This window comes from Narcine bancroftii, chromosome 6 (genome assembly GCF_036971445.1).
Source record: "Narcine bancroftii isolate sNarBan1 chromosome 6, sNarBan1.hap1, whole genome shotgun sequence".
NCBI lineage: Eukaryota > Metazoa > Chordata > Chondrichthyes > Torpediniformes > Narcinidae > Narcine > Narcine bancroftii.
The window spans coordinates 64,277,401-64,298,977 of NC_091474.1; the positions used below are offsets into that span (position 1 = coordinate 64,277,401).

Consider the following 21,577-nt stretch of genomic DNA (forward strand, 5'->3'; position numbering starts at 1 on the left):
CTCCATACTGAGGCCTTAGAAAGGAAACTCCAAATGGAAAGAACATTGCACTTCCTTCCCTGCGATACAGTTAGGTGTTTATAACAATGCAACACCTTCATAATCACACTTACTGAGATCAGTCTTTTATTTGCAGACTATACAAAGGTAGGTGGAAGAGCAGGTAGTTTAGTGGTAACATAGAGGCTGCGGAAGGACTTGGATAGATTAAGCGAAAGAGCAGAAAAGTGGCAAATGAAATGTAATGCCAGAAAGTGTATGGTCATGCCTTTTGGTAGAAAAAATAAATGAGCAGACATTTTTCAAATGGGCAGAAAATTGAAAATACCCAGATGCAAAGGGACTTTGGAGTCCTTGTGCAGGATAGCCTGAAGGCAAACTTGCAGGTTGAGTCAGTGGTGAAGAAGGCAAATGCAATGCTGGCATTCATTTCAAGAGGAATAGAATCTAAAAGCAGGGATGTGATGTTGAGGTTCTATAAAATAGTGGCGAGGCCTCACATGGAGGATTCTGAGCAGTTTTGGGCTCCTCATTTAAAAAAGGATGTGCTGATATTTGAGAGGGTTCAGAGGAGGTTCACAAGGATGATTACAGGAATGAAAGGGTTATATGAGGATTGTTTGACAGCTTTTGGCCTGTACTCATTGGAATTTAGGAGAATAAGGGGGAATCTCTTGAAATATTTTGAATGTTGAAATGCATGGACAGAATAGGTGTAGGAAGGTTGTTTCTCATGGTGGGAGAGTCTAGGACAAGAGGGGACAACTTCAGGGTTAAAGGGCTTTTGCTTAGAACAGAGATGCATAGGAATTACTTCAGCGAGAGAGTGGTAAATCTGTGGAATTTACTGCCACAAGTGATTGTGGATGCCGGGTCATTGGGTGCATTTAAGGCAGAGATTGATAGGTTCTTGATTAGTCAAAGCATTAAAGGTTTGGTGAGAAGGCCGGGCAGTGGTGCTGAGTGGGAAACTGGATTAGCTCATAATTAAATGACAGGACAGACTAGATGGACTGAATAGCCTATTTTTGCATCTGTCTTATGGTCTCAACCATAAGACATTTGGCCCTTTAAGAACCCCAAAGTCCAATAAAGAAAACTGCAACTATTCTCTCAGTATTTCTGTAAAATCAAAGATCTTTCCCCAAATCTCAGGCGGCTGGTGATCATTGTAATTGTCTTGCCACCAGGATTGCTGCCAGAGACTAATAGGCCCCTAAACTACCACAGTGTAGAGTGGTTGGAGAAGGACTGAACACTCAAGCACATTTGGAAGGACTGCCCTTGCATTAACAAGCTCTCCCTCTCCATTAGTCACCCGACAGGTGGTTCGTTCATTCGCCCTCAAAAGACAAACTTTGGAATCGACTTCCTCACGGCGGTGAAGGACCGCTACGGGCAGGAGGGCAATCAGGGAATACAGGACAACCAAGGCAATCCCCTTCGCTGGTGCAATAAACCTATCGAATTCTTGGGAAAGCAAGATGCAAAAGTTAAACAAAGGTATTGATAGAATAAAGGTCAACAGAAGGAAGCTCTGATAGTGCTGTCTTATTCTGTGATACATTCATAGCAAATGTTACAGAGCCCTCATAATGTTTGGGACAAAGACAATTTTTTAACCTTTTAAATTTGTTATTTGTTTACATTTTGGTTTGACCATGTAGAAATTGTAGGACTTTTTATACATATTCCCCTCTGCAGGGGAGCATAATATTTGGGACACAGCAATGGTATGTATATTAAAGTAGTTGTGTTTAGTACTCTATTGCATATCCCTTGGAAGCAATGACTGCTTGAAGTCTGAGATTCAGATGCTGAGTATCTTCTCTGCCGATGTTCAGCCAGGCCTCGACTGTAGCCATCTTCAGCTCTTGCTTGTTTCGGGGGCTTATCCCTGAAGTTTTCTCTGCAGCAGATGGAAGGCATGTTCAATTGGATTTGGATCAGGTGACTGACTTTAAAGAATTTTCAAGCTTTTAGTTTTGAAAATCTCCTTTGTTGCTTTAGCAGTACGTTTGGGATTGTTGACTTGCTGTAGGATGATGTGTTGTTCAGTGAGTTTGGAGGTATTTGATCAGACGAGCAGATAAGATGTTTCTATACACCTCAGAATTCATTTTGCTACCATCAGCAGTTACTCCATCAATGAAGACAAGTGTGACAGTACCTATACCAGCTGTACATGTCCAGGCCATAGCAGCCCCAGCACCATGTTCACAGATGAGGTGGCATGTTTTGAATCTTGGGCAGTTCCTTTATGCCTCCACACTTTGCTGTTGCCATCACTCGGATACATGTTAATCTTGGTCTCATCTGTCCACAAGACTTTTTTTCCAGAATTCTGCAGAATTTTAAAAATACTTCTTGGCAAACTGTAATCTGGCCATCCTGTTTCTGTGGCTAATTAGTGATTCTCATCTTGCAGTGTAGCCTCTGTATTTCTGTTCATGAAGTCTTCTGTGGACAGTTGTCATTGACACATCCACACCTGCCTCCTGAAGAGTGTTCCTGATCTGTTGGAACAGGTGTTTGGGGATTTTTCTCCATTAAGATGAGAATTCTTCTGCCATCAGTGGAGGACCTCCTTGGAATACCAGTCCCAGTTCACCAGTATGCTCTTTCTTCTTAATGATGTACCAAACAGTTGATTTTGGTCATCCTAAGGTTTGGGCGATGTCTTACTGTTTTATTCTTGTTTTTCAGCCTCATCATGGCTTCTTTGACTTTCACTGGCACACCTCTGTTCCTCATGTTGAAAAATAGCAACTACAGACTCCAAAGTTGATCAAAAGCTTAGAAGCAAGTCTAGCTCTCTTATACCTGCACCAACGAAGCAATTAAACATACCTGAGTACTCACAAACACCCGTGAAGCCAAATGTTCCAAATATTCTAGTGCCCTAAAATGAGGGGATGATACATAAAAAGAGCTGTAATTTCTACATGGTCAAACAAAAAGGTATACAAATAACCTCGAATAAAATCTGATAATCTGCACTTTGATTAAATGTGAATTATTTGATTATAAATTTAAAACTGTGGAGCACAGGAGAAAATAAGGGAAAAAAAAGTATCCAGACATTGTGGAGAGCACTGTTTTTCTTTGGCTTGGCTTCGCGGACGAAGATTTATGGAGGGGGTAAAAAGTCAGTGGAGAGCACTGTAGCACAATGCTTACTGTATATGTTTTCCCTATTTTTAATGCGCATTTGTTACCTTTGCAGTCTTATTTTTTTTTATAGTTATACAGTGCGGTAACAGGCCATTTTGGCCCACAAGTCTGAGCCGCCCAATTTACACCCAATTAACCTACACCCCCGGAACGTTTCGAATGGTGGGAGGAAACTGGAGCCCCTGGGGAAAGCTCATGCAGTCACGTGGAGAATGTACAAACTCCTTACAGACTCTGCGGGATTTGAACCCCTGTCCAAATTGCTGGCGGTGTAAAAGTATTGAGCTAACCGTTACGTCAACTGTGCCACCCCATTTGGAAGAATGGAGTTGCCCACTCTGAACAGTTAGCACATGACTTTCTGATCCTAACTCACGCCATCAAGATTAGTAAAATGACCTTTCACCTCAAGTGTTTTTGAAATCAGAGTCGTACAGGGCAGAAACTGGCCAGTTGGCCCAGTGTATTCATGCCAACCCTGTACACTCATCCCATTTTCCTATATCCTATACTTCTATGCCTTGCAGACTTAAGTGCCTATTTAAATGTCTCCGAAACTTAGCGATTGTACGTAATCCCACCATCTCTTCTGGCATTGAGTTTCAGATATCAAGCACTCACCGTGTAAAACAAATCCCCTTTTAAACTTTTCCCTTACTCCTTGATCTACTTGATATTGAGGCTTGATGGTCTGACAAATCAAGAGCATTTCTTTGGTAATGGATTGGAAGTAAAATCAGTAAAATATAGTGAGAATTCCTGATAATAAAGATGGAATAAGCAATTCAGATAATTGAATTGTACAAAACTTGAATATTTTCTCAATTTCTAATGTGTGGTAAAAGTATATATTGAAGTACATAAGAGCAAATAAAGCAAGGTTACAATTCATTGATTATAGGACACTGTGACAGTGATCATTTTGGATCAGAAGTATGAGCTGTACTGTAATATGCTTGCTTGCATGCTCTTTCAGTAAGCTGTTGCTCAGTGGGTACTGCTCTCCTCTTTGAGTGAGCGGGTTATGGGAATGAGTGCAGTTCTTTTGCATCTCACTCCCTGATTTGAGCTGGTAACCTAGGTTCTTACTCCTGCTGTAGGACTAAGAGTGATTCTCAACTTTTTTCTTTCCACTTTAAGTAATCCCTATGCCTTCGGTGCTCTGTGATTAGTAAGGAATTGCTTTAGGTGGGAAGGGAAGGTTGAGAATCACATGCTTGAGAAAAATTGTCATTGGCTCACTTCCTTTGGAGTTCTGAAACCATGCACAGAACGAGGCAATGAGGGACGATTATAACAATCGTTTTCAAACGTTTTCTTCCCACCCATGTCCCACCTTAAGCAATTCCTTACTAATCACAGAGTACCGATGGCATAGGAATTACTTAAAGTGGGATGATATGAGTGGAAGGAAAAAGGTTGCGAACCATTGGGTGAATGCATACCATGGTAGTGGGTTGTGTAAAGGAAAGGGATGAGTCAGCATGGAGGATGGAGATTGAAAACTTGGCTGAATAGTGCACCAACAACAACTCAGTGTCACAAAAGCTAAAGAGCTGCTTGTTGACTTCAGGAAAGGAAAGCTGGAGGTATGCAATCCAACGATCATTGGGGGATCAGAGGTGGAGAGGGGGAGCAAATGTAAATTCTTGGGAATCACTATCTCAAGAGTCTTTCCTGGACCCAACACACCAATGGCATTGTGAAGAAAGCACATCAGCACTTCTACTTCCTCAGGACACCAGAAACCATGGTCTGGTATGGGAACACCAATACATCTGAGCGTAAAACCCTTCGTAAGGTAGTGGACACATGACATCTCTACACTACTGACCACATCAGTCGGAGAGCAGCAGCAATCATCAAGGATCCACACCACCCAGCACGTTCTTTGTTCTTGCTGCTGCCATCAGGAAGGAGGTATCGATGCCACGAGACTTGCACCATCAGGTTCAAGATCAGCTGCTACCCCTCCATCATCAGACTCCTCAACGACAAACTCAATCAGAGACTCATTTAAGGACTTTTACTTGTGCACTTTATTGATTTTCTTTTTGTTCTCTCTATATTGCACAGACAGGTTGTTAACAATTCTTTATTTGTTTACATGCTTATGCTGTGTACAATTTATCTTTTTGCACTACCAATTAGTGGTAATTCTGCCACTTTCGCATGAAAAAGGAATCTCAGGGTTGTATGTGATGTCATGTAGATACTCTGACAATAAACCTGAAATCTCACTGCCTGTTTCTCAACCTGCAGGTTAAGCTCTGATGCACCAGTATTTCTTTCCTGATGGGAGTAGCTGAATGATGCTGTGTGCAGGATGGTAGTGGTCCTCAGTGATCTTGTGAGCCCTTTTTAGACAAAAGTCCTATTAAATCCCATTGATAGTGGGGGGAGGAGGGAGAGAGACTCCAGTGATCCTCTCTGCTGTTCTTCTGGTCCGTGGATTGACCAGATCTGATGCTCTCCAGCAACCATACCACACTGTGATGCAGCCAGCCAGGGCGCTCTCGAGGGACTCCTATGGAAAGTTGACATAATGGTGTCCAGTAGCCTTGCCCACCTCAGTCTTCTCAGGAAGAGCAGTCATTGTTGTGCCTTCCTGACTTAAGGGAGGAGATTTTTTTTTGTCTAAGATAGGTCACCTGAAATGGACTCCGAAGAACTTGGTGCTCTCTACTCTCTCTCTACTACCGGTGGAGGGTGGTCAACACTGGTCCTCCTGAAGTCCATGATCATCTCCTTCATCTTCTCCACATTGAAACTCAGGTTGTTATTCTCGAACCATATCACAAGATTTTCCACCTCTTCTCTAGAGTGCGACTTGTTATTGCTGATGAGGCCGACAACTGTCATGTCATCTGCAACTTAATGACTCTGTGGGAGATAGATCGGGCATTGCGGTCGTGGGTCAGTAGTCGGGTGAACAAGAGTGGGCTGAGCACAGAGCCCTGAGGTGAGCATGTTGGGTGCTCGATGTTCTGCTGTTAACTCAGCAGACAAATAAATAAGAATAGCCCAAAAATATAAAGAGAGAGCTTTCATTTATATATTTTTCCATAAATATACATATCAACATTTTCCATTTTTAAGAGATATGGAGATGTAAATTTTTCTTACAAAACAAAACAACTCATTCCACCATCCCCCCACCACCCCCCCCCCCCCCCCCAATCTCCTTCACAGTAGAAATCCGTCCACCGTCAGGGCTTACAGTTGGGTTAAAAAAAGAAAGTCTTCATTGGGGAGATCACATGTTGTTATAATAGTAGCACCTTTTTTATTGTATTTGGGCCCCTATATAGTCATATTTGTTCTTTTCTCCAAGGTATACAACTGTCTTCTGTCATGCTATCTGTAAATTATCTTTTTGATTACATGTTAAAGTGTCAGTTTCCTTTTCTATTGCATTTATCCTCTGCCTTAATCTGCCAAGATAACACTTTATGTACCCATTCTCCTAGTTCATAATATTTTTGTTTAGCTTTTAACGTCACTTTTTCCTGTTCTATATGCTTGTAGTGTATTATATTGTAGCTTTTTGTTCTCTACTATTCTATATTTTTCTTGTGTTCCTGATATTTGAAATTCTTTTCCTATCTTATATCCTTCTCTAGACCTTCTAATTCTCTCGCATATTCTCAAGAGTTTTAGTGCAAGAAATAATTCGTCCCCTCAGATAAGCTTTAAGCGCATCCCAACATTAGAAAACTTTTGTCAGTGGAAGGAAGACTGTTTTCACAAAATATTTCCATCTGCTCTCTTAATAAATTCACAAAAATCCTTCCTCTTTAATAAGGTAGCATTAAGACGCCATCTATATATATTTTCTTGCTTTTAAATTTTCGTAATAGTCAACGTTAACGGCGAGTGGTCTGATAAAAGTCTTGCCAGTTTTTACCGCTCTACTTTTTAACTGGGCAGACATTAAAAAGAAGAAAATCCTTTTATGTGAATCGCATACCTGAGTAGAACGAATAGTCTCTTGCTAAGGGGTTGAACTGCCACCATATATCAGTTAGATTTAAATCCTTCATAAATGATAGTGTGGTTTTTGCAGATCTCTCCCTTGTTATTGTTTTCACTGATTTGTCCAATATTGGATCTAAACAGAAATTGAAATCTTCTCCAAATCAACTGCCTTCCTCCTGCAGTTTTAAAAAGATATCCTTCATAAAGACTTCATCATAATTTGGGGCGTAAATATTCATTAACGTCCATGAATCTGCATAAATTTTACATTGTGCCATTATAAATCTTCCAGCTTGATTCGTTAATGTCTCTTCTATTATTAGTAGTATATCTTTAGTAATTAAAATCTCTGCACCTCTTGCTTTTGATCCAAATGAAGACAATATTACTTGCCCCATCCATTTTCTTTTTAATTGTGCATGTTCCAATTTGGTAAAATTTGGTTTCTTGTAAAACTATATCTGCCTTTAATTTTTTAGGTATGCCAAGACTTTTTTTCTCTTCACCTTTCCATTAATTCCATTAACACTAATAAATTTTAATGTTCGAACCATATTCTTCTTTAAAACTATTTTTTAGCAGTAAAATCTCTTTGACTTTGAATAAGTGATCCATCTCCTTTAAGAAAAACACACAATGTCCCTGCCCACGGTTCCATTATAAATATTTTCACAATCTTATCCCTTGGCAACCATGATCTTTTTTTTACAAACTTTGCAGGAAGTCTTCCACCTCGTTTGTGGTCTTGAAAAATCGCTGGTCCCCTCCCGTTAATTCAACTCTCAAAGTCGCGGATATTATCATTGAGTATTTCAAGTTTTTAAACATATAGTTGCCTTTTCGCATCTTCAAATTATTTTCTTTGTTTAATCAAGGTCAGCTAAAGTCTTGAAAAAATAGTACTTTTTCATGATCAACATCAGGTGGGCCATTATTCTGCTTAGAATAATCATATGCTGCTCCCAGAATGGTCTCCTGTTTTCAGTGGCTAAAAGTCTCACCAGAACTGGCCTTGGTCTCTGATTGCTAGCTCTTCTGGGTCCAAGTGTTCGGTGACCTCTATCGATACGCAGTTTTTCTCCAAGTTCACCGGTCTCTTCCCTCGATTCCTTTCTTCAGTACAATAATTCGGACGTTGTTCCATCAATTAAAGTTCTCCATATGGTCAATTTTGTCCAGCCATCCTTGTTTATCCAACTCTCTTTCTTTGGCTTTTTTTTCCCAAAACCTCGAATTTTTCATGTGTTTTCGCCAATTCAATCTCTGCTCGACCCATTCCTTCCATCAGGTCTTCAACATTCTCTTTTATTTCCATCATTTTCTCCGTCCTGTCTCTCATCACCGTTTCAACACATGAATCGGTTACTCAAATTCTCCATTTTCTCCAGGATGATGCTCAATTCTTGACCCGACCTCCCAATTTTACCTGGTTCTGTTGATCACGTCGACCATTTGGCTTCGCTCCCTTTCGGACTTTCACCTGATGTTCCCGGTTGAAAAGAAGCTTCTTCAATCTTTGCTCTCTGCTGCCCTGGCTTCATGCTAGTTTTATCCATTTTTGATGAAGAAAATCTTGATTTTCAAGTTTTGACCATCTATTTAATGCTCTTCATGGAGAGCTCAACCAAAGCACGCCTAAGTCCTTCGCATGACCACACCCCCAAGCTTTCATTTATTAATGTCCTAATGCATTTTAGCGATGCTGAAATTCCTTTGTAGAATAGGCCATGCATGACTAGCTCAGTAAAAGACAAAGATAGTTGTTGTATTTTGTCTGTGTCTTTCTTCCCTCTTGCCCTCACAAGGTTTGTCATGAACAAGGCAGAACCTTCCACCATACAGACAACGAAAGTTACTGTACATTTGCTTATTGGAATTCTAGGTATTCAGTTGTATTTGTCCTTGCATTTCCCAGATGGCAATTACATGTGCTTTCTACTGTGACAGAATATAGATATGTTTTTGGGAGATAAATTGGGGTAGGATTTTTAGTGTAGGTCACATACAAACACTTTAAAACAGATCTTATTTAAAATACTGGAGCTCTGGTTATGTTAGACACGTCGAGGCCAACAGCCTTTGCAAAAGGCAACAGATGAAAGAACTTGTCGGAGCCGCAGACTGTCTGGAGGGGAAGTTGCTGTTCTAAGAGGGTCATGTGGTTTTGCAAGCAGAGAGTCAAACAGGCTTTCTCTCAGAGAAAGAGAGAGACAAAGATCAGTTCTGCAGTTTTTACAGTCAGCAGCAGCAGATGGGACTGGAACAGGACAAGCTGGCAAGCTTGTAGAAAACCCCATTTGGAAGACGGGTTGTGAGTGCTTAGTTCAGCCTGGTCAAGCCCTTGTGGTTCATGCAAGAGGAGAGGACTGGCTGCCTAATGTTTCACTTAAAATAAGAGAAACAAAAAGGAACTCTGTGGTGACCTGAAAGAAAGAGGTTATCATCTGGAGAACCCTGAGGGGGCAAGTTTCTTCAAAAAGACACTGAAGTGGCTGATTAAAAATGAATCAGTTGTAGGTTTCCAGCATACAACAAATCTCTCTCTGAAAACCAACAAGAACCTTCCTGAGCAGTAACCATTTATTTTTCAAGCACCAAAGCCTGGTGAACTTTTATGAATGTTATATTCTATGCGCAGTATCAGAATTCCCTGTAACCAGTGAACTTGGAGGTATGAGAAGAATGATTGGACTGTGAACCAAAGAACTTTTCTAAACTTACACACACATTACATACACGTGCACTTAGAATTAGAAGGGGGTTAAGTTAGATAAGTTAAGTCAATAGTGATAAGTTAAAGTGTGATTCTGTTTGCATGTTTAAAGATAATTAAAAACAACTTTTGTTTAAGTAACGATTTGTCTTGGTGAATATCTATTGCTGCTGGGTTTTGGGGTCCTCTGGGCTCCTAACACTTGAGTACTGAAGAATGAGGTATTGAGTGCTTCCATCACCACACTGCTCTTGGCAATCTAGATATCTGCAGATCAGAGGATTCTGGGTGATTGCAAAACCCATTGCCTGCCCACAATGATCTAATTTAGATTGGAGAGTTTTTCCAGAAAGGGAATTAAATGGAAAGTATAATGAAGGGGCTTTCTACCCCTTATCTATTCGAGGTTTTTAATCTGGCTTTTCGCCACTCCCAGATTATCTTTATCCTGATGCGCTGTCCTAACTATAACGTTGTGACAAACTGGATGGATTTTTCCATGCTTGTTCTGAATAGGAACAGGAGAAGGTTATTTACCTCCAGACCTTTCTTTCATTCCTCAAACCGTGGCTCATGTGTGACATTTAGCTGCTTTTTGCCCATTTTCATTAATAAAAAAATCTAGCAATTTAAAATTAACAATTAATCATTGCCATTTGCAGAAGAGAGCCAGACCTTTACTATCCATTCTGCAGAGAAGTGTTTACCTTATTCTCATCCTGATCAGCTTTAGTCTGTATTGGCTTTCGCTCATTATTTGGGAGTGTTCAATCATCAGTCTTGAATTTCATAAAGTGCAGAGAATACAACCCTACTTTTTGTGATTTTTATTTATTGAAGTCCAAATATAATTCGACTAAACCATTGCTGTGCTCCCTCCAAATCCAATAAGTCCTTCTTGAAGTCCAAGTCCAGAACTGTTCGAAATACTCAAGTTCAGGTTTCACCGGGGCTTCGTTTAGCTGCAGTGTAACTTTTATTGCTCTGTTTATGTGACATGATACACATTCGCCTGTCCACTGAGTTTTTATGTTGTTCTGTGAAATTTTAATGACCCATGGCAAGTCAGTTTCCAGTGCTACCATGTTTAGCTTTTCACCATGAAGAAAGTCCCCCGTTGTGCCTTCCAGGGGTCCAGAGTGAATGATTTTATATGTCAACAGTGAAATTTCTGTGCTTGTCTATGAATGGGTGGCAGGGTTGGTGCAGCAGGTAGCACAACGCTATTTCAGCGTCGGTGATCGGAACTGGGGTTCGAATCCTGCACTGTCTGCAAGAAGTTTGTACTTTCTTCCCATGTCTATGTGGGTTTCCCCTGGGGTCTCTGGCTTCGTTCCCACCGTTCAAAACGTACTGGGGTTGTAGATCAATTGGGCATAATTGGGTGGCAAGGGCTTGTGGGCTGAAAGGGCCTGTTATAGTGCTGTATGTCTAAATTTAAATTTAATTTATTTCATCCCAAAAACAGACAGAGAATAAAGAAAAATATCTTGCATTAAAGTTCCCCAATTCATAGAGCACATTTCGATCACATCTGAAGTTCCGTATCTCATCTGTTTAAATTTTAAAATTTAGACGTACAACCTGGTAAGAGGGCCTTGCAGCCCATGAGCCCATGCCACCCAATTGTTCTCCAACCCCTTTTTGAACAGTGGGAGGAAACAGGAGCACCCGAGAAAACCAGTGAATAAAAATATCTGATCACAAAATTTGTGACAAGTAAAATCACTAAGCCCGGGTGTGAAAGCAGAGCAGCAGATTGAAAGCTGAGGTGCTACACTTTTGGTCTCCATTGGTATAAAGGCAAAGTTAGACTATCACATCCCCTGCATACTGATCATGACTCTTCTCGAACCAGGCAAGTATACAACTGTCAGCTGCAATAAAAATTAAGATGTTGTGAACTATGTCTTTCAGTTACACCTTCTTGCGTTTGTTTTTTGAACAAAACTGCATTTTGCTAATCTGGATACACTTGAGCGCACAGATTTGAAAGCCAGTGTCTTTTTTAAATAGACGTTCCTGTGCAGTGGACCGCTTTAACCATCCCCTTTGTTTATGTCTCTTTTACAGGTGGTTAAATGCATTGTGGGTGGTTTCTGTCCGAGGAAGTCAAGTGAGTCATGTCAGTGAAGAGGAAGAAATCTCCAATATCTGTCCCGGTATCCTTGCACTGTAAAAGATGCACTGATTTACAAAGAAGGAAAGCTTATAATGTATTAGAATAAACTGATATTTTTTTTATCATAATACATTTGAGCCTCTTGCAGTGTCTTAAGCTCTGCAAGTAGCAAATAGTTGGATGGGAAGAGATGACCTGGTCCAAAAAGCTGCCACATAAGGTGGCCTTAGTGGCATGAGTAGATTCAAGCAGCTCTTGTGCTTAACTTTTGTGTTGCTACTAAGTTTATGAAGGAATTCAGTCATGTAAATGTAGAAAAACAGCTTCTGTTTGTACAGTGTCGAAATCTGAAATATTTTAACGTGAGAATCACCAGAAGTTCACAAAAGAATTCTTTTGCCAAAGAACAGTGAGAATGTGGGAATGTGCAGTGGGTGGTGTGGATGAATTTTAAGATAGCAAAAACACCTGAGGGAAAAGGGTTAGAATGATTTAAAGTGGGCGGGAAGAGACCCTTCTGAAGCATGAAGTTTGATATAGTGTAATTGAGCCATGTCACCCGGTGTTGCATTCTGAAATTTAGGAATAGCTTTTAAAGTGTGCAGTAATAAGCATAACTTACTGATTGATACACGTGATACTCCTGGCAAGTAACTAATGTGAAGATTTTGGACTCACCAAAATCCTTCATAAGGTGTGAATCATTTGCTGTCCCTCCTTCATGGTGCTCGCTGAAGAAGAGAATATTGTCAAGTGTACGAGGGCCAGCAGCAGTAGAGAACAGAAATGGTGCCAGAAGTTTGGAGAATTTCTCCTTCTCCGGACTTGGGGAGGTGGCAGTTTGGGTGCTGCTCTCAATGGCATTGTTTGAGAATGAAAGGCATGGATTTGTTTGCTCCCTATTGAATGGAGCGTTCTGCTATCTAGCTGGGGCAGAGCCCAGCATAGGAATCGTCATGGAGAGATTGATTAAGCTGGGTAGCGGCTCAACGGAGGCTTAATCAAGCCATCTCGGGAAGTTCTGTGTAACGTCTCAGTGTGATGACATCATTTGGGGTTTTAAAAAGCTGTGCGTGACTATTTGAGTAAATGACTTCTACTGAACTTCGACTGGACTATGTCTGATCATCTTCTGCAACTGTGATTCACATTTCGTCATCAGCAGGCAACCGGGTTGTATCCGATTTGACTTTCTTTGGCTTCAGTTAAATGTTCACAGGCTTTGTGGAAGCTGGAGATGTTTAAGAGACTCTTAGTCAGGCACATGAATGAAAGAAAAATAGAGGGTTACACGTAAGGAGGGTTTAGTAGTTTTTAAAAGAATACATGGGTTGGCACCACATAGAGGGCTGAAGGGCTTGTACTGTGCTGTAAGGTTGCTCACGAAGTCAAGGTGAGGGTTTTGCGAACTGTCATTGCCTGCGGTCAATGCTCTGGAGCTGGTCTCCAGGCAATCCTCAATGCCTGCACCAAACTTCAAACCCCTTCAGGGTGCCAGGCTGGTCCATTAGTGAAATCAACAGGGAGCGTCTCCACTTTGGGGGAAACTGGGAAAGGTTGGGCTCGAAGGGGATGGATGAATGGAAGCACATGTTTGCCAGTTTGGCCAGCAGATGGGGCAGTTGGAGTTTCTCATGCAGTGTTCATGCCATGTACTCCGCGGATTACATCTCTCGGCTGCAATATCTCTCTCCTTTCAGGAAGCTGTGAGATGTTGAAGGCGTTCTGCTTCAAAGTGGACTAATGTATTCAGAACTAGGTTAGGTAAAGTGGACTTCAGACTTCCTGTGTTTGACTGGTGGACCAAGTTTTGACATGCTGGTGGGCTTCCTGCTGGGGCCCCCGAAGTGTGACCCAATCCTGTGAAAGACCTGCAGCTTCTCTGGCTGAGTGCAGGGCACCTTGGATCCAGGTTTTACTGCAGAGACAAAACTGTCTTCAGGTTAAGATGACCCAGAAATGTGTTGGTGCCCGCAGTGGTACATTAACTGTCTGCAGCACAGCATGTCAGGCCAATAACCATTTGGTGACGGCCTTGCTCTTGATATGTGTCACTTGTGGCCAAGGTTAGGTCACAAGGTTATGAGGGAGAGCAACTGCAGGTTGTGAGCTTGAGGTTTGGACAGATTGACCAACAAGCAATTAGTCAGGGCCTTGCAATTGGCCCCTAGGAGGGACAGCTCATAAAGTCATGGTGTTTTAGAGCGCAGAAAGAACTCTTTGGCCCAACTCGTTCATATTAGCCAACTATTTTACACTCCTGTTTACCTGTATATGCCTTCTAAATAATTCCTATCCATCTTCTTGTATAAACATCTTTCAAATGGTGTAATTGTAACCATTTCTCCCACCCTCTGGGAACTTGCTCCATATATGCACCACCCCCTGAGTGGGGGTGGGGAGGGAGGTGGAATAAAAAAATCTGTCCCTCAGGTCTTTACCTCCCTTGCTTCTAAATTTAGACTCCCCCATCCTGGGCATGCATCTGTAACCATTCATGTTATATATGCCCCTCATGAGTTGATACACCACAATAATATCGCCCCTCAGTCTCCTACGCTTCAGGGTCCCAGCCTGTGAAGACTCTTCTATAACTTAAGCTCTCTAGCTTCAATAATGCTTTTGAGAATCACTTCTACTCATATACTCCAAGTATGATCTCATTAGGATGGTGACGTTGGCAAACTGAGTGAGTGGAATAGTGAAACCTTGTAAAATGTTGTCAGCAGGTACCGGGAAGTGAGAGAGGTGATCGAGGTTAGGATCAGCAGGTTGTGTGGAGGGGAGAGGACTGCAGGGATTGTGCTGCAGTCAGGGGTGCCATGCATTAGGTGGGAGTGGGGAAGAAGTTGAGGGCCCTGGACAGAGGAGAGCAGGTACATAAACCTGGGTCGGGTTCCCAGGTCAGATGGTAGCTACTCAAAGTACCTCACCTGCATCTCTTCACCCCCCCCCCCCCCTGTCTCCTGTACGGATTGCGATCCTTTCTCTCAATTCCTCCGTTTCCATCACATCTTGCTCCCAAGATGAGGTCTTCCATTCCAGAAATTCCAAGATGTCCTTCTCCTTCAGAAAACATGGCTTTTCCTCTGCTGCCATCAGTTCCACCCTTATCCACATCTCCTCATCAGCCCTGGCTCTCTCTGCCCCAAGAAGCAACAAGGACAGGATTCCCCTTGTCCTTACCTACCAACCCATCCATCCTCGCGTCCAGTATATCCTCTGCAATTTCTGCCACCTGCAATGTGATCCCACCACCAGGCACATCTTTTCCTCCCATCTCTGCTTTCTGCAGGTACCATTTCTTCTGGGACTCATCCTTTTCCATTATTAACCCCCTCGGAACCTATCCCTGTGACCATAAGAAATGCTCCACTTGCACCCACACCTCCACCCTCACCACTGTTCAGGGCCCCAAACAGCCCTTCCAAGGGAAGCAGCACTTCTCTTGTGAGCCTTCAGGGGCCATCTACTGCATCCAGTGCTCCCGTTGTGGTCACCTCTACGTCGGAGAGACTGGGCATAGGCTGGAGATCATTTCGTTGAGTGCCTTCTCTCTGCTGCATAACAGTGGCCAACCATTTTAATTCCACACCCATATATGGGCTCATGCACTGCCAGACCAAGGCTACCACAAATAGGAAGAACAACACCTAATATTCCGTAAGAGCACTCTCCAACCAGTTAGTATTAAATTCGACCTCCAGTTTAGCTTAAATCCCTCCCCCAACTCTCTTTCCCTATCCTTTCTCAGCTTTTTTTCTCTTCCCATCTATTGCCTGTTAGACTGTACTAGACCCCCTGCCCCTTCCTCCCTCCTCCCCCCACATTTTTATCAGGGGTCTACCTGCTTTTTGCTCCTACCTTGACGAAGGGTTTTGTCCTGAAACGTTGGTTACCCTTTTCTTCCTGGAGACATTTATCCAGCACTTTTGTGTATTGCACTGCAATCCCAGAGTCTGCAGACTTTCCTGTTTAACTCCATTGCTCAAGAAGGCACCATTTCCATCTCACTACTGCAGCAAAAGCAATATTATCCCACTATGGTGGGGCTGAGAATGTGCCATAGCAGGAACCTGACACTACTTGATCTTTGCAGAGAGCTGAGTGGATAGACAGCCAGGTAACCAGGGCTGGCATAGTTAAAGATTATTCTAATCCTGTAGAGAAAAAAAAAATTATTTTATGGTGTATTAATTTTTTTTACATTTTGGAAAAGATTTTTTAATTATTGAAACCTATTTCTATAATTTTTAGATGCCTCTGACCATCAGAGGCATGTAAAGTATTCAGAAGGATTTGACAGAGGTGTTGAAAAACATCAGGCTCCTGTCACAGGTGAGCCCCTCGCTGCCTGCAGGCTGCCTGGCCTTCCACCACCCCATTCCACTTCTCAGACCCGGTGGTGTCAGATAGCTTGACCCCATGCATCTGGGAAAGATGTGGCTGGCCCGGCACTGGGACTTCCACAGATGTGGTGGGAACATCTCACGGGCTTTGGGTCAGTTTCTCCTTCATGGGGAAGTGGTGTCAGATGTACGTCAGACACAGCAAATGGCTGATCCACGGAATGTGATTGACAGCAGAAAGTGTACGGATGGCTTTCAATCTGTAAATCACCGCACTGGCGTTCCACTGGAGGAGAAATAGTGTACTTATGTCCATCAGTTATTCAAACAAATCTGTGTCCATTCCATGTCTCCAATGCTATTGATGTTCGCAATAGCTTGCTCTGTTTACCCTGCATTACAGTGACCACACTCAATTGTTTGTGGTGGAGCATTCATGAGGAAGCCTAAGGTCTTGAAATATGTAAATTCAGTTTACTTCTTTTTCTCTATTCACATTCCTTCACTCTTCACACTTAATCTTAACCAAGTTTGCTTACAGCTGGGTTTTGAATTGTGACATGCAATGGGTGAATTTGTCATCCTGAACAGGACATTGTGTGTTTGGACCCAGATCAAAATCACTGCAGGTTTTGCCAAATCTATTCCTTCACCATCTCCTTCCAGATATTGTAGAGCTGGATTTGTGCAAGAATCTGTTTGCATCCTGGGAGAGTGTAGCACAAATTACTCGGCACTTAAGGAAACTGGAAAGTCTTGATCTCAGGTGTGTAGGTTGCTGAAGGACTACTTCTTCTCAAATGGCCCTTCAGGATTAGGGATGCCTTGTGCTCAGAGTGTTCTTTTTTGAATTGTTTATTGCCACATGTTCAGAGATACAGTGAAATAATTCATTTTATGGGCAGCTGACAAAATGTCAACCTACTCCAGACACCAATTTGGACCCACAGAAAACAGCAGCTTCCCGATGGGAGTCTGGCATGAGGGTTGGTCCAGTCACAGGCTCAGAACTGTCCTGGCTCCTGTCTGGTCCCTCCTGCTGTCATCAGGTTCAAGGTTATTTTTATTTTTGTGTAATAAAAAATGTAACATACATCCTTGCCCTCAGCACCCTCTCGAATCCCAACTCCTCTACCTTGTTCCCCTGAACCAGTGTCCAGCAACCTGCAGCCTATGGCGGGTCCACCAACTGCAAGTCCCTAACAGCTACAGCGTGTGTGAGTCCCTCGCTAGTCCGCTGCCATGAACACCATCCTGTAGAGACCTGAACTGTTCACTGATCTGCTGCCACGATCACCATCCTATAGAGTCATCTCCCATGCTTCTCAATTAGGAGTGTGGGTGTGCAGGGTGTTCTTCCTGTTTCTGGTGCCTTGCGCCGATCTGCTGCTCCTCCTTGTAGCTGCAGCCTCCATCTGGGGCCTCTCAGCTGCAGGATTTCACTTACAAAGACCGTTGGTTCTTTTAACAGGTCATTTAAAACCTGCTGGTTTTAGGAACAGGCAGTTGAAACCTTCAGAACAGCACTGTATCTCCGCCCTCCCAGGTCTGCACCAGTGGCAGTGCTGCCGTTACAGTAGCTCCGGCAGTGCCCCCATTTTTTTTTAGTTTGCCCCCTTTCATTTTTTTTTGTCCTGGTTCATACAGACCACCGTTGGCACAGCCTCTCCTTTTGCTCTTCTCAATAGCCACCCACCTCCCCCGTTCAAGGGAGCCTGCAAAGTATCTGTGGGCACTGAAGAATGAGGAAATTCTTCATGAAATAAGTTTATTAATAGAATTCCTCCCACAGGAATGATTCCAAAACCCTTGTCCCATTGATGTCACGGGGACCAGGCACCAGCATGGAAACAGGCCTTCACTCCACCGAGTTCTCAAAGCCATCAAGCACCCATTAACATGAACATGGTTTAAATCCCAATTTTTATTCTTGCATTCACTGCCATTTCTTCCTGAACAGTAAAACATGCCATTAAATTTATAAAATGGGATTCGTCCTTTTGTTACTGCCTATCAAGTGAAATGTGAAATAGGAACGTTTTCAATGTAATATCTGTCTTTGGGTGAATGAGAAGGTTACTTTGGGTGATGGGCTAAACATGTAACTGGATTAGCACATCCTGGGGTTATTTTATTCCTTAAATAACATTTTTACTTGCTCATTTAGAATGCTTGTCAGCCTCCAGGAAAAACTTGTGTAGCTTGTTGTTTCAAATGTACTCATATATGCTTTTCCATTTTTCACTAGTCAAAACAAGTTGACGTTAATTTCTAATCCATTCTTACTGTCGGATGCATTTGCCAACCTGAAAGCCTTAGCTATTCAATACAACGGATTGACGTGGGGCCAGGTAACATGGTTGCTGTCTCTTTTATGAACTGGTCAAAGTGACTGATGTGACACGAGGCTAACTCTGATCCCATTGCAGGTTTTGGACTATGCCCCAATGTGGCCAGTGCTTGAACAAGCCTATCTGTCATCCAATGCCATTTCTGTATTGGAAAGGTAAAGCTATATATATTTTTGGCTCTTCATTGATGGCTGTGGATCACAAAAGGGCAGTTCACTGCTTGACTAACTCAGCTCTTGAAATAGCCTACACTGCATCAACAGGAGGTTAGAGGGAACGGAGAGAACTGGGCAGAATGGGTCTGATATTTTGAACAAGGTTAGGTTTTGCCTTTGGACAGGGCTTCAAATTATATTCCTCTCTGTTCATGATACTTCCCAACGAATTTGTCATAAATTCACTCACAGTTTTCAGTCTTGAAATGTGAATTTTTAGTGTTGTAATACTGAAGCCCACAGTGCATTGTTTACTTGATTGCCACTTTAATGTATAATTGGGTTTCTGGCCATTTTCTCCTGACCTCCTTTCCACCCTGACTCTGACTTCATTCTCTGGGATTGACCTTTGGCTGAACCATGGACCCAAAGGCAGAGTGAATTCTGAAGTCAATTTGTATGGAAGTTCAGGGGGTAATCTAGTTGTGGTATTTAAGATGATTAAAGAAGATGCTGAGAAAATAATTTCCTTTGGGGAACAAAGGGCATGATAACATTGGAGCTTGAGTGACCAAGGGAGGTATCCTGCCCAGCACAGCCTGGTACGGGAACTGCTCTGCCCAAGACGACTAGAAACTGCAGAAAGATGTGAATGCAGCTTGGACCACACATACCAACCTCCCCTTCATCGACACACACTTGCCACTATCTCAGGAAAGCAGCCAACATATTTGAGTACCGCCCTGCTCTAGTGACACTCTCCTCTACCCCCGTCTTTTCAGGCAAAAGATAACGCACGCTTGACTTTTTTGCCATCATCCATTATTGAATGGATCTGTCATTAATAAAATAATTCTGTCCTTGTGCTGTATTCTCTGTAAATTATATTCTGCCTTTTTGTTTTATTTTGCACTAACTGGTGTACTCAAGCTAGGTTGACAGTTGGATAGCACACAAAATAAAATTTTTCCACTGCATCTCAGATAAACAGTTCAGTTCATGCAGTTTAGAGGAAATCTGGGACATCTCCAGAAACTTGGTGAGGTTAGCAGACAGATGTAGTTTAGTCTGGCACCATATTCAGTACGGAAATAGTGGGCCAGCAATTCTGTTCCTCTGTTGTACTGTTTGATGTTCCAAATTGAATGTTGGGATCTGCAGAAGGGGTTGCAGTCAGCCTTCCAAAATCACATTCAAGTGACAGCTCTACGCTAGTAGAGACAGATGGACAGAAGATCCTCTGGACCATGCAGCACGTCTCATCCACAGCCATGCCTTCAACCTCATGGCATGCACTGTTCACCACAAAATTTTATGATCTCTGGCCTAAAATCAAACTAAAACCCATCCAGTTTGGCAATTGAAGCTAATCCAAGAGATGTGTGCACTGGATGATTCCCTATAGTGTCTACCTCTCTCCCATGGAAAGGAAATCACTCAGTTGTACACTGCTTGATATAGTAGCATATTAATCACAATATTCAAAATGGCTTTTTTTCAAAAATCAAACTCTTTACTGTACTTTGTGATCTGTGCAGTGTGTGCATACCTGCCCATATGTGTGCTTGTGCCTTCTGCATCATTTCATTTATTTGGTTCCTTGTTTCCAGGCCTGTTGGAGTTCTGCAAACTCTGACGTTACTGGACCTCAGCTCCAACCCGCTGGCTGGTGCGGATCAACTGGTGCACATTGCATATTTGCCAAGGTTAGAGGCTGTTCTTTGCGGTGGAGCTCCAGTTTCAAATGGAACCCAGCTTCACTTTTACTTGCAGTGTGGAGGATCTGTGTGTGAACCTTTACTGAAACTCATGCTTCCCTCGACGCACAAGTGCAATTCCACTTCCTGAAATGAGCATGGTGCTCCAAAGCATTGCATGTTTTATTTTGGTAAATTATTCCATTGTATTTGATCAATGTGTTTTTCATTGACATCGCTAGTATTAAAATACAGGGGTTTTTCAGTTTCCAAAGCTGGCTACAATTAAAGGTGCTGTGAAAGCCTTTAGTGTTCTTTTCTGCTTTTGTCTTTCTTTTGTTTTCCCTGTATAAAGCCAGTTCTTGGTTTAATAACTATGCAGGACAACGATTTTAGAGCAGTTAGACAATTCCTGTGATATTTGCAATGGGGGGATCTATCGAGCAGATCTTGCTTATTGTAAATCTGATTTTAATCTCTGCAGAAGTTTATGATTGAGTTTTCTGTGCAATACTTTATACATTCTGAAACAAAACCTTTCTTCCCTCTAATTGATTTGCATAAATCACAGCTTAAATGGGAGAAAGATTTGGGAGTTGATTTTGATAGAGATTATTGGAAAAATATTTGTACTGATAGTATGTCAAAAATTGTAAATGTTAGGCATAGACTTGTAACTTATAACTTTAAACATCAATTATACTTGACTCCAGAGCATTTGAAAAGATATAATTTGAGTTATTCTGATTTGTGTTTTCGATGTAATGGTCAGAAAGGTACGTTTTTACATTCAGTATGGTCTCGTGATAGGTTAAACCCTTTTGGTCTTGGGTTAAGGATTGTTTACAGAATATTTTGAAAGTAAAATTTTCTTTAGATCCTAAAGTTTTTTAAATTGGGGATATTAGTGAATTTGGTTTGTTACATAAATTGGATAAATTTCAGTGAGCTTTTCTGAGACTAGCGTTGGCAGTGGCAAGGAAGTGTATAGTTATTTTGTGGAAAGATCTGGAACTTAATTTACAAAGATAGCATTCG

General features: G+C 42.1%; 1 protein-coding gene across 1 annotated transcript in view; it reads left to right on the top strand.

Moving 5' to 3' along the window:
- tbce (tubulin folding cofactor E) overlaps window positions 1-21,577 on the top strand; it is an 84,676-nt gene that overhangs the window by 22,968 nt on the left and 40,131 nt on the right. Inside the window, exons 4-9 of the mRNA XM_069885150.1 lie at window positions 1,315-1,503; window positions 11,939-12,027; window positions 17,003-17,102; window positions 18,585-18,687; window positions 18,766-18,842; window positions 20,453-20,548. Coding sequence (XP_069741251.1) covers window positions 1,315-1,503; window positions 11,939-12,027; window positions 17,003-17,102; window positions 18,585-18,687; window positions 18,766-18,842; window positions 20,453-20,548 — 654 coding nt within the window. The remainder of the gene's footprint in view (window positions 1-1,314; window positions 1,504-11,938; window positions 12,028-17,002; window positions 17,103-18,584; window positions 18,688-18,765; window positions 18,843-20,452; window positions 20,549-21,577) is intronic.